At 34.4% G+C, this 14,679-nt stretch overlaps 1 protein-coding gene across 1 annotated transcript in view; it reads right to left on the bottom strand.

Moving 5' to 3' along the window:
• LOC126824228 (ubiquitin carboxyl-terminal hydrolase 32) overlaps window positions 1-14,679 on the bottom strand; it is a 173,493-nt gene that overhangs the window by 26,277 nt on the left and 132,537 nt on the right. The window contains exons 26-29 of the mRNA XM_050553417.1: window positions 12,570-12,772; window positions 11,773-11,963; window positions 6,885-6,971; window positions 3,910-4,030 (exon numbers count right to left, since the gene is read on the bottom strand). Coding sequence (XP_050409374.1) covers window positions 3,910-4,030; window positions 6,885-6,971; window positions 11,773-11,963; window positions 12,570-12,772 — 602 coding nt within the window. The remainder of the gene's footprint in view (window positions 1-3,909; window positions 4,031-6,884; window positions 6,972-11,772; window positions 11,964-12,569; window positions 12,773-14,679) is intronic.

Raw genomic sequence — 14,679 nt, 5'->3', positions numbered from 1 at the left:
ACACTGGAAAATCTGGATGAACTTTCTCGGCCAATGCAGGGATTGAACACCCAACCTCAAGGCTAGCTAGCCAGCGTCTTACCCACTTAGCCACGTGATCCCCCGGGGAATCGAAACCCCGCCAGTTAACTCAATGACAGACCATGTGATACAGCGCGTGCACGTGCTAAAAATTCGACCATCCAACCCCCCTAGATGTGTGATAAATGGCACACTCAGACAGTTAACCTCCACTAGACACAAGCTTTGAACCAAAATCACACCACTTGACTCAATGACAGACCTTATGATCTAAAGCACACAGGTCAGACCACTCAACCACTGTCTCCTTTATATTAGACCAAACCTGTTGTTGGGGTGAACTGATACTGTGCTATAGCAAGTCTCTTATATACTCTTCAAAAAAAGTAGGGGATATTCAGAAACAATACAAAACTGCGGAAATGCACTGCTGTTTTTATTAGATGTAACCAGTGTATGTTAATAGCAGGCCAACTGCCCACACATGAACATAAACTGTTCATATGGGCGACTTATCTGACGGCTCCCATTTCACTCGCAAAGAGATACACCGTCAAAAGTGAAAATGGACGTTTTTGATTTCTGTCTTAATAATGAGTAATTGCTCCACCAATCCTCAGACATTCAGCAATTCGTCGTGGCACGCTCCTAATCAACCATCCAATCACGATTTGGGGTAATCTGAACACGTCTCCCTTTTAAATTAAACGTAACACACTAAAGCAAAGATACGCTAAGCAGTAAATCTTAATGTAAGAACCGCTAAGAAAGCAAACATGGATAGATAAACCAGCACGCGGAAGTTTTCATCAACTCTTCCTGTTGGGGCAGTAAGTTCTTCATCTGTGAACATACTCTCAAAGCATGTCAAATTACCATGACTATTTATCATATCGCAACCTGCAGAGGTATTTGCATTTCAATATCTCCTACTTTTTTTGAAGAGTATATATTAGACCGAGGGGGTTTTATTATAACACTTTAACTACACTTATACTGTGTTATAGCAAGTTCCCTGTATATGTTAGATGAGGGGCTTCACTGTAACAATGTTAAGAGTCATGTTAACCCTCACTACCCACCCATACAGAAACACATGCCATGAGTATGAAGAACAAATTAAACACACTTTATCACTAAACCCAGGATTCAATGGAATCTAATAGTAATACTGAAAAAATCATTCCAAATGCACACAAATTGGAATTACCATTTATATAAATCTCAAAAAATGAATGTAATTAGGGTTTCACACTGCGTAGCTTGTGTGAAACACTATTGTTTTTGTTAAAATTATTATTCTTATTATTATTATTATTCTTCTTTTGTTTTGAGTAGATCTCAGCAACTGATTGTCGGATCGTTACGATTTCTTCGGTTTTATCGGAAAAGTGGGTGTGACTTAGAGGATAAAGCTATTTTGAACGTTCTGCGACAATGCGAAATGTCCGAAATCACCGAAGCTATCGTTTTTAGAAATATTGCAGTAATTTTAACAATAATCATTGGATTTTAACTTTCGATGCATTTTGGCATAGCCGGAGACGGGGCACATAGCTACGCTACTTTTGATTTTTGATTTTCGGCAAATCTTCGCAGATATTAGGCGCTAAATTTAGAAAATTTAAATTTTTACAAAAAACTTTTTTATTTATGAATATTTTTTAGTCGTGTTTTACACAAATATAACGAGTCCTCTTACTTGGGCAAAAATGTGAAATTTTTTTGTCTCGGTAATTTTCCTTGGCCCCCATTGGCTAATTCAGTTTTTCAGTCCTAGATTAATTATTTATTGTTCGATTTGTATAAAACAAAGTTCATATGTCCGTTGTCTCAATTGTCATTTTTTTTGTTACCAATAGTGTTATCTGTCGGCACCGGAAGTGGCGTAAATTGACAAAAAACTACAATTTTGACAGTTAGGTACCATTTTTCGAAAGCAAATATTATTTTTTTCAAATCTGGTATAACTGAAATTGTGCGCCCTTTAAAGGCGCACAAAATGTTGGGACCAGTTTTTTTAATTTCGATTCCGTTTTCGGGCTATTTCGATTAAAAGGTGAAAAAAGGTGTAAAATTAAGCTATTTACAACCCATCCAGCGTTTTCATATTTTAAAATATTACTTCGTAACTTTCATAAACTCGTAGCAATAATCTATACGGAGAGAATGTATGTGAAAATTAATTTGTAATATGCGCAGTTGCCGAGAAATGGGCAATTATGCATGAGTCACTTTTTACGCTACTTTGCCTGTAAAAGAGTCAATTATTATTCGATTTTCATAAAAGTGACACCATTTGATGTGTAATGTCAATTTTAACTAGGTCAAACCAATTTAACATTTTCAATATCACCGGAAATGACGTAATTTGGGCAAAAATTGTATTTATAGCCTTCGAAACCAGTAATTTATTCAAATGAGTCATATTTGTTATTTGTTTAAAATTTTGATATTTGATTCAAATCAACTAATACAATGAACCCTTACGATCATATAGATATCACAAAATGGTTTCTAACTTGTTCAGTTGCGGAGAAATAGGCAATTTTCAACAGGTCACTTTTTAAGGTTTTTTGTCAATAAAAGTGTCAATTATTATTCGATTTTCATGAAATTTTCACTGTGTGATACATAATGCCATTTACGATTTCATACAAGTAATATAAGATTTTCATTATCACCGGGAGTAACGTCATTTTGGCAAAAACTGTATTTTTAGCCTTCAAAACAGATATTTTATTCAAATGAATCAGATTTGTAATGTTTTTTAAATTATGATATTTGATTCCAATCAACAAATAGAATAAACTCATTCGATCATACAGATACCTCAAAATGGTTTCTAACTTGTACGGTTGCAGAGAAATAGGCGATTTTCTACAAGTCATTTTTCAAGGTTTTTGGTCTATAAAGGTGGCAATTATTATAGGATTTACATAAAATTTTCACCATGTGATGATGCTATTTCTGATTTCATAAGCCAATTTAACATTTTCATTATCACCGGAAGTAATGTAATTTTGACAGGATCACTGACATGTAGCAAATGAATTGATTGCTGGATTTGGTTGTTTATTTCATGTGTGCAATGCTTATGTGGAAACCTGTTTAACGGTTTCATTGGTACCGTAAGTGACATAAGTTCAAGGGTAACGTGGCACCGGTGAAACCCGTCATTACTGCTTCGCAGTTCTAGTTTGCTATGTTTTCGTAGTGCGTTCTAAAAAATGACCGACTATACGCCCTGCTCAATACTATACATAAAACTGCCTTTTTTCTGGAAATAAAATATTAACTTCAGTCGAAAAACTGAACTTGAAGTACAGTAGAAGAATTTATTGTTAGCTTTGATTCCATTTAAATTAACTGCCTAGACGAAACAAAGTGTATAAGGTTTAAAGGTCATAAATCTAGTGAAAGCCAAGGATAATAATTCTCTTTGATGGCGGTGGTACAAAATTTCATTAACTAAAACACAATGTCACCTTAACTTTGAATTTAAAACATCACTGTAGAAACCACTATATGTATATAACTGTTTGATGTTTTGTGAAACAAAACCATGAAAATAAGTCAAGGGCAATAACTCTGAAAGTACTTTTTTGAATTATTCCTGAAATTTGGCAACAACTTCATTGTAGATAAAGTAATTTTTCTTTTAGTTATATTTTGCTAACTTACATCATGTGATTAAATGCCAACAAAATCAGTTATAATTCTGCTAAATTGACAGTGCCAATAAAAATCAGCCATAATTCTTCTAATTGACAGAGTTCTTATTCTAATTCAAGTATAGAGCCAAAACTATACAAAAAAAAGCATAAAATAAATAAATATCGTTATATTTCGAGGTCATTATCTCTTCTAATATTGAAACATACTAACCCGTTCCTGAGTTGTTTGATATCGGAGATGTAAAGCTGTGGGTTCCCAATCAATGGCCACAAACGATCCAGCACTATTAAATAAACTACTATTACATTCTATCTTACATCCACGACAAAACCTGAAAAACAACAATTATATAACACTGTAAGTATGTAGTTCACTGTCAATGTCATGCAAATATTTCATTAAGATGTCTGGCAAAACATAATAATTATTTTACAGAAAGTGTTTGGTGGAATACAAACACATCATCCCGCTAAATTAATGAAATTATGAAATAAGTGTGATGAAATGGCACACAATCCATTTAATTATGTCCTCATGAACTATACCCCGTGAAATTACAGATCAGATTTTTTTTCTTTAACTTTTTAAAAAAAAAATTAATGTTTCTAGTGTGTTATTGTTTGCTAGTCTGTTTTATACAAAATGTATTTGCATGTCACTATTGTGACACATCGACATGTTGATGTTCAGGCCATCTCAATTAGTAAGTGTAGGAGGATCGCACTACACACAAAACAAAACCCGGACATGACATTGCAAGTGAACAGATCCGGGGGCCAGCATAATGCATAATATTTGGTTTAAAGATACATTATGGGAGATAAGATAAAGAGATGGTAGTTCTCGCTATAATAGTTAAAAACTAGATAGTGTTAAGGTAATTTGCTGAAAATTTCAGTCAAATTGGTCCACTATGAGCCGAGAAAGAAGCGGGTGAAATTTTTGCATAGTCTCGGTCATCATTACTAAAATCATTAATATAAACAGCATAGTCTTGATTATCCACTTTTATTGATTTAATTATCAATAGCTGTTAGCGGCATATAGGAATCTAATCCAGCCAACAATGAAGGCTAGCCTTGACATCGAGAGTTTATTATGGTCTTGATAAGTTAATTAATGTCTAATTGATAATTTAGATAACATTTCAGGCCTAAAGAAAGACTTGTAATAAGCAGATTTTGCTCTTGCATAATGCATGTTTAAAGGTCTGGGGCCTTAAGATTAAATCCAAATTTTAGTAATTGGATAATATTAGATTGATTTTAGTTCTCAGCCAATCAAAATTGAAGCATCTACTAAAATTTGAATTTTATCTTTAGTTAAGATTTCGAGAAACAGGGCCCTGGACTGAGACATCAGTCAGAGTGTTGTATCAAGAGAGAGAGAGAGAGAGAGAAATTGGGTTTAACGTCCACTCGACACAGACTAGGTAATTTCAGGACTAACATATGGTTTAATTTTATTTCAACAATTCGCTTGCGCGTAGGGGTCTTTAGCAGTGGGAGGAAACCGGAGGACCCGGAGTAAACCCATGAGGTTGGACAGGCAACCCTACTCCTTGTCACGTACAACCGGGGATTCGAAACCACGTCAGTTGACTCAATGACCGGCCTCATGATACAGCGCGCATGTGCTAACCATTCGGCCATCCAACCCCACCTTGTATCAATAGATTACATAATATCTTGCTGGAGACCTTTAAACAACTTAATATACAGATACCATCATATCATGCATGTGCATTTCTATATAATCATGTATAAATAATGTGCGGTTGGCATGTTGACTGTACAATTGTTTGAAATAATTGTAGGTCTACATCAAAGGATAACGTCAGATCTATATTTTCATACATGTATACTATAATATAAGCTATTATCCACAGATTTATTGATATAAAATAAAAGAGAAAGTCTGTTTGTTTCTTTGTTCTCTTTTGCATTTGGTGAGTATTTTATGATGAAATTGACAATTAGTGATGATTGTCTCGCTTGACCGAATGTCGAAGGAAGAAAAGTACATAATGTCATAATAACCATTTTTTTTTTTTTACATTTATTCGTATTTTGTGCAGTAATTAATTGACAATTAACACATTATTATGGATGTTTCAAATGTGCTTAATTGTCAACTATATAATAAGAATGTGCTTGATTGTCAACTACATGTAAAAAGAATGTGCTTAATTGTCAAGTACATGTAATACGAATGTGCTTACTCGCCACCTATATGTAATAAGAATGTGCTTTAAATTGGCACCTATATTTGATCTGTGCTGGCATAATGAGTCGCAATGAGGAAATTTTGAAAACTGAGTTATTGTTGTTTTCCCATTCTTCAATACAATAACTTAAAAATGATGTATGTATTTCCATAATTCGCTTGCACGTAGGAGTCTTTAGCAGTGGGAGGAAACCTGAGGACCCGGAGAAACCCACGACGTTGGACAGGCGACCCTACTCCTTTTCACGTAATTTATAATATGCCATTTGGGATGTCTGGGTCAATCAGCGAACAAGTTACGCTGCGCTGACTTGAAACGGGCTAAGGTTGTACTCAATGAAAATGACATCATCGGTATTACTTTGGTCATATTTATAAACTAGAAATGTAACGTTTTACAACGATGCCAAGTATTACGTAAGGGGATACCTGATCATCCAACAGCAATCGAAGAAATATAACTAATTCACTGAGAATTTGAAAAAAAAGACAAATTTATGAATACTTTACTCTCACAAAATGTCCAAATAAAGGTGTTTCAAAATGTTTTATTGCAATTTCGACCAAAATCAATATTTTCACTTGTTTTGTCTGTAGTTCAATATTCCGCATTCCGACTCATTTAGCCACCACAGGTCACATAATATGTAATTAGAATGTGCTTAATTGTCACCTATATGTAATAAGAGTGAACTTAATTGCCAAGGCTACATGTGACAAAAGTGTGCTTAATTGCCAACTACATGTGATTAAAATGTGTTTAATTGCTAACTAATAGTAATATATGCTAATTGTCCATCAATAAAAATGTAACGCCAAAGAAAGTGATGTGGTATGACGATTGGTTATCAACAAACAAAAAATATGATTAATTATCAACAAATAAAACAGATAAAAACTGATTGCTGTATGCATTGCTGTGTTTCTGTGAGATTATGAGCAGAATGTAGTGAAATTACCTATACCATGGACATTTAGCACAAGTAAAACCATCTTTCTGCACAACTTTCAGTGTAAACGGATATTCATAGCCTAAGCTATCATCACTGAAAAAAAAACAAAACAGGATTTTTACAAATAAAGTACTGGTAGTTAAACCTGCTGATTGTTCCGGATTGTTAATCTTTACATGGAAGAGTCTGGGTAAATCCTTTTGATGAGCCTCTGTTTTTTTAGCCGATTGAATCCAAACTGGGGGATTATCTACATTTTGCTGTGGATATAATCCAGTAGTGACTGATGTCATAACAACTCTTTCTAGAACACTAGATACCATTTCCCGTTTTATTCTTTTAATTTCCACAAACTAAATATATTAAAGAGACCTTCCCACATACAAACTGTGCGATTTGATGATATATTTGGACAAAAAACATAGTCAAGATAATTTATTTATTAATCAAAAGAAAACAACCCAAACTTGTAAAAATCTATTTTAAAGATACATTATGGGAGATTTTTATAGAGAGTTGGCCATTCTTGCTATAACAGTTCAAAAGTAGACGATGAAAGAAGAATATATTGAAAATTTCAGTCAAATTACTTTATTCTGAACAAAGTTATCATCGTTGTGATATTTGACTAGAAATGGTAGTCAAATGTATCTTCACCTTGGCCGGTCGTTTGATTGACTGGGGTTAACTCCACCTACATAATCTCGATTATCAAGTAACGTTTTCAATGGCTTGAGACAGGGTTGCAGTTCAATTAGTATCACATTTATTTTTACTACAAATTAAAAATAAGACTTTTATTATATAGATAAGAAGCGAAAGTTTGAAAGGAGTGGACCAAATCAATGAGGCATAATTATAGCCGAATTCTTGTTAGCCTGTGTGAACTCTTGTACTGTAATGTGACTACGTGACTCCCGAAGCAGACAAATAGGAAACACTACAGTAATCCAATGGGGCTGCAATTCAACTGGGGTGATGTTAGCTGCGATGTTTATCAATTTCCATAATTTTCCTGTAAACGCAAGTGACAAAAGAGCGTATAATACCGACATCCAAACTCTCATTTTAACCACAACTGAACATAATATCAAGGCCGTATATATCGAACTTTCAATCAAATTGACTGACATGCGGCATCGCTCAACAGCGGCCTCGCTTCATGCAGTCTATCATTTAGCCTCGATCTAACTGATGACGTCAACGTAACGGTTAATAATCTCCAAGCTGTAGCCGAGCCATTCGTGGGTCTACAGAGTTGATTTTGGGCTTGTTGTTTAAATTTATAATTTCTATAACATCTGAAGCCTAAATTAAGACTTGCAATAATCAGATTTAGCTCTTACATAATGTATGTTTAAGCAGCCTTGTTTATTATGTGATTTGATTGACAGGGTTCTGTGTATGTTACAATTTCAGCTTGCACAAATTATTGCTGCTCGCAGTCCATTTGCCATCATCTTTTTCCGCTGTTTAATAACAAAGTCTTAATTATGTTTAAGTCCTTCACTATTCAATCAACAAAATCAAGCGCTCCCTATATCATTCAAACAGATTGGTTGCCAGTTAGTGATCCCTTTGCATTTTTGTCCTGTGCGCATCTTGTGGGTATTTTCTAGTGAGATCGAGTGTTGCTACTTTCCATATACCAGATTTGTCATATTTTTATTGAAAATAACTACCCTATAAATATTTTTGTAATGGACCTTTAATGCTATTTCTTTCTCAGGCAAACTGTCTAAAATAGATTTTGTATCAAATGATAAAAAAGATATTACAGTAGAATCTGTACAAACAGCCACTCCTATTCAGCGACATCTCCTTGTAAGCAGTCACAATAAATTCCCCCTGAAGAAATTCTATTGTTTCATCTCTTTAATCAACGGTCACTCCCCTAACACAGCCAGGGGTCACTGTTTTAGTTATTAATTAATAAAACGTCTGCCATTCAACGGCCATTGTTGAATGATCCTGTGATTAACATTAAAGGACCTAAATCGCTAACATTTGGGACCTAGAAATTGACACAAGTGGGTCGGAACTCATATAATACTGTATTATGAGTGTATATAAACTGATATACATTAAATGGTTTCCGTTTTTACTCTAATTTCAAATCAGTTTTTTCCGCGAAATATGCCAGCAGTCTCAATCGAATGCAAATTTCTAGCACCTGGTTATTCCAGTCTACATACGCCGTTTGGTTTGGTGCAATATGTCTAGCCTCGTTCCTCGAGTCTCTTGCTAGAACTGGGGCTGAAATGCATCATGGTACACGATTCGTGTACCAATGGTAAAATGTTTATTTTGTCTTAAATATTAGATATCAGAAGCCCATCTTTTTCAGGTAAGATCACAGCATCAATGTTGATTTAAATTGACAAATAATTTGTTTTCAATGTTGAAGATTTTGGATGATATTGAGTTAGAGACTTAGCTACTTTAATTATCTGCCCCCCCCCCACCAATCAGGTAAAAAGAACTGTGAAAATAACATTAAACCTATAGGATTATCTGTTAACTAATCTTTTGTTTTATTAAATAACAAACCCTGATCATTGTTTTCACATGCAACAAAACATTATTTGATACTGCTATTGAATAAACTAAAAGTACCATCAAAGCCGAGTTTTGTCACGATCATCTAGTATCTATTTTTCATTGCCACTTTGTTGCTAAACAGAGGTTTTAGCGCCTTCTGTATTACATACAGAGTTACACCCCCTGAAAATCTGTGAAACATTCAGAGATGGATTTTTGGACATAAATTAAAATTAATTCATGGATTTTCTTTACAAAAATGGATAAATATATCGAATACATCACAATGGTAGACAGTAGTATCAATATTGGTACAAAATGACATGTTTACAGAAGTTATATCAGATCTGTGTCAAAGAATTTTCGTTCCAAGCAAGTTTCAGTGACAGTCAAATTTACCGATGCAAGTATTCGTGTTTGCTCCCAGTGCATCCAAGCGTAAAATTTACCTGATGTCAGCACTAACAAACACCAAGATTTTAATAATAGGTCACTCCCGTTAAGGGTCAGTAATTAAAATTCCTTGAGTGGCTGCTTAATACAGATTCTACTGTATTTGTTTCAAATAAATCAGAAAATATTTGTACTATCAACATATCAGGTATCGAGGGCAGTTCATTTCAGCGAATTATTATCTTCATATATTTCAACCTTGATATTTCAGCCTTGTCAAGCAAAATAATGATATTTACTGTTAAAAGAAGACTTCTTGGACCAACAGCCAATAATTATATTGTCAATATTCATTCCACCCAGATCATACATACCATAGTGTAACATAAACCACATTTTTTATCACTTTTGGTTTCTTTCATAAAGTTTACAGAAGCATGTGTATGTGTGGTTAAAGGCAGCATGTGTCAACCGTCAAACTCAAATTAACAGAATCCAGATAACAACAGTGGACATACACACTGTTACAGCTCAAACTGACTCTTATATAATATCTGTTTCAACTTCTTCAGCATATCAATTTCAAGCATGTGAGATTTCTCAAAATTGTTACCAAGGGCAATACCTCTAAGTTATTATCAAAAACCAGTGATTGAATTAAGGTTCTTCATCTCTCTGATGTTATAGGGAACACTGAACAATGGGAGAGAGAGAAATGAGGTTTAACATTCACTCAACACAATCTTTGTCATTCTGGGACTAACATATGGTTTAATTTTATTTTAATAATTCATTTGCATGTAGGGTCTTTAGAAGTGTATTTATACTTATCTTACAGTGAATATACATGATAAAAGAGGGTTCAACACATATACATATTACATGCTTTTACACTTCAGGAAGTTTTGATCTGATGTTGACAAAAAATTTGAACTCAACCTTAATTATGGTCTGATATGGGGCAATTTATCCAATGGAACCAAGATCTTTGGTAAATAAACATATTTTAAGTTTAATCAATATCAGACAGAGATTCTTGGGATATAAAAATATATTTTAAGTTTCGTCAAAATTGGATAAAAATTGTGACCTGTAATGTGCGTGTCCGCAAACAAATGTGATTGGACACATGGATGAACTGACGGACGGACGGAAAAGGGCGACGCCATAATACGTCCACATGAAAATTTGTGTGTATAAAAATGTAGTATGATAAATTTCCCATGTGCAGTATTTGGAACAACAGACAGATTGTGGGTGATGGAAATATGGAACATTCAATATTGGTCTATAAAAACTGTTTAGATAACATTTTTATAAAATATTAAAAACTCTAGAGATTAGAAACAACATCAAATATAAATGAAAACATTTAAGGGAATATACCATCCTTGGTAAATATTCGCCTATACTAAGCAGCAAAAGAAAAATCAGGTTGATAGGTTACCGTGAATAGACACATTGCATAAAACTTGTCAAATGTTTTTATTTGATTAAGTGCCTCTTTGATTTTGAAATCGTACTGACGTTTTTTTTTTGGGTCTATATTTATTAATCAAGACTTTATATGGTATAATCCTGGAGAGATATTTAGCAAATGACTTATAGAATACTTTGCACGGATACAACCACTATTGCAACATTACAAGATTTCACAAGTTGTTTGCTTGAAAATTACTGGTGAAAATTTTGCTGAAACGCTGGTCATATTAATTTCAAACATTGTATTATTATTATTATACAGTGTTCATGGCCCTGATCTATCTATGGTTCTGGTCTTGAGATTTCAGATTCTTTTTTATGATTGAAATATAACCCAAACATACACCATTAAATAGTGCTCTTCAGTCCGCGACAGGACAAATTTGTATACTCCAGTTACCTCCCCTGTACATTTGCCCTTAGTGGTAATCTTGTTGCAAATTGTCAATGTATATTTTTACCATGAAATAGTTCTTACCAGTCTTGTGCATGGTTTGCTGTCTTTTGCTCAGAAGGTGGTAGAGGACTCACTAATCTAGCAACTTGTGCCCATACAAAATGATACAAATCTTGATTAGCTGTCTTTTCTCGACATGGGATAATGATGGGTGTTCCAAACAAACTTGGTCTTGTTTTTTGCGATGAGAGGAAGTACACATCCATAAGAATCTTTTGATAAAGAAAAACCAGAACAGAAGGATTAAATATTTTCCTTTGGGAAATCAAATAAATGAACAATATGTAATCTTTCGAATTAACCAAATTACCAGTGTGTATTTATCTGATTCTGTCAGCTTCCTGTTCAGAATTATCAGTCAACTGCTCATTTGTAGTCCATGGACGAATGAAATATCAAAATGTTTGATCAACACTGCGAATCTCTATACTGAAACATTGCTCCATGGACAGCTTTGTATAGAAAAGGAATAGAATACAATATCAATACTTTTTATTGTGCTGATAAAAGATTAAACCTCATTCCTTTCTTCAACTTGTGGTAGCACTTTTTCTTTTAAGGCCCAACGGTAGGAATGAAAAGGGGTTTAATGTCCTACTTTTCTGCACTGACTGGGCTAATGAAGACAGACATGGTAATCACTGAACTTCAAATAATAACTGTATAACTATGGACAGGCTAACTTTGGGATGAGTTGGAAAGTTATAACTTGTTACTTATGAAAATTCTATTTATTATGGAAGCAAAATTAAAAGTACACAAAAATATTGGGTACTTCATATAATAAATTAGTGAACTCATAAAAATAACTTGTTTACCATTTTCCGGTGAACACCGATTACAAATCCATCAAACAGTTCTGTACCAGATTTACTCATACTATCCACCATACCACTGATGTTACTAGGGCTACGAGAGTGGCTGGGTGATCCAGTCAAATTACCCAAGTTCATGTGTGCTGGAGAATTTTCTAATTCTGGAGGTTGGCCATTTGGTAAACTGCCATTTGCTGTTGATCTCTCTATAAAAATAAACAAATTATTGTTACTATATGACTAATGTCACACATTGTTACTATATGACTAATGTCACACATTGTTACTATACTACCGTCACACATTAAATGCTTAGTAAATCATTTCATCATGCCGGTAGTGTGGCCATGAGGTTAGACAGGCCATCTCGGTGATAATCTTGATATGCAATCTAAACATATATTGTGTCCTGTCCATAGGTTTGTCTTGTGTAATTGTTTGTGCCTGAAAGAATTGAAATGTAATTTAACATCCTACTTTTTTGCCCCAACTGGGATAATGAAGATGGACTTGGGCAATGAGGGAAACTTTGCCTATACTCTTGTCTCTTATCATAAATTCTATTTGTCAAGGGGAAACCACACCAGAAAGTCCTGAGTAACTTTCTCAGCCAACACATGGTTAGTGTCTTACTCACAGAGCAACCAAGGCCCCCAAGATCAGATTGCAACCTGCTCCCTGAAAGTCATGTGTCCATGAAAACTCTCCCCTCACGTTTCTCCCATCTTCCTTAGCCTGGTTGGAGCAAAAAAATATGATATTAACCCCTATTTCATTTTATTTTATGGTTCCCTTCCCACTGACACCATTGTTTCTGTAATGTACCTTTGACCATCCAAACAATACCATCAAGACCTGGGGATCATGTGGCTAAGTGGGTAAGACGCTGGCTCACTAGCCTGGCGGTTGGGTGTTTGATCCCTGCATTGGCCGAGGAAGTTCATCCAGATTTTCCGGCGTGGTTCCCACTTGTCAGTGATGCAGGACAGCTGTCTAGTCGTTCGGATGGGACGAAAAACCGAGGTCCTGTGTACACATTGCCGTGCATGTAAAAGATCCCTTGACAGTTGGAATTCGATACAAGAGTAGGCCTGAGTGCCGCTGTCCGGGCAAAATTTCCCTCATTAGCCCAGTTCGGAGCAGAACATTAGGACGTTAAACCCTATTTCATTTCATTTCCATCAAGACCTAGAAAATTTAGTTGACAGCGACAACGACTCTACGCAAAAATAAATAAACTTTTACAAGTGTTTTTCCACCCTGTTTCCAGTAAAATAAATTGACAACAATAAACTATAAATTCTAGGTTCTTCCTTCAAAAATTTCTTTTTTTAAAATTATCTGTAAATTTAGATAATAAATGTTGATTATTAAATTATTGAGTTGTTTTTATTAATGAATTGCCTCCCACATTCTAATCACGATTTTATATATATGTTAATAACTTGGAAGAACAACAATATAATTGCTGCTGTTATGAAATGTTAATTATAATAGCTCATGTAGTCATGTTAACCATGATAATTTTCGATATAACATCAATATTTTGGTAATCAGAGTAAAAGAAAACAAGCCAGCAGTTAGGCTGATATTCATCGCTGAAATCCCAAAATAAATCGATGACACATATTAATTAATTGCACATTTATCTTTTAGAAAAGTATCGAGCAATCAAACCGATTATCTATACTTAATCTAAGTAGAAAATGTTCATGATTGAACTCAGTCAAGGTTTTGAACTACCTGGTAGTGAAACTCTATACTAAGTTTCATCACTCTCCATAAGTTAGAATCGAGGTTACCTTGTCCCAGAGCATCGACCAATGAAATTGCTTAGCTCAGTCAAGACATTCACTTACTGAACATCTACATCAAGTTTAAACATTCTACCTCAATTAAATTTGAAAAGCAGCGTTGTTATGTTCCAAAGTCTTGACCAATCAAATTGCTTATCACTATGTAGCCTAAGCAGAAAATTCACATCATCGAACTTAGTCATGGTATTGATATAATGAATCTATACTCTGAGTTTCATCGCTCTCACCCAATCGTGTTCCATGGTCTTAACCAATCAAATTGATTATCTCTGCTTAGCCTAAGTGGAAAATGTGCA

The sequence above is a fragment of the Patella vulgata genome, chromosome 6, assembly GCF_932274485.2.
Source record: "Patella vulgata chromosome 6, xgPatVulg1.2, whole genome shotgun sequence".
Lineage (NCBI taxonomy): Eukaryota > Metazoa > Mollusca > Gastropoda > Patellidae > Patella > Patella vulgata.
The sequence above is the reverse complement of the archived record's forward strand: the minus strand, read 5'-3'. Positions and strand labels throughout refer to the sequence as shown.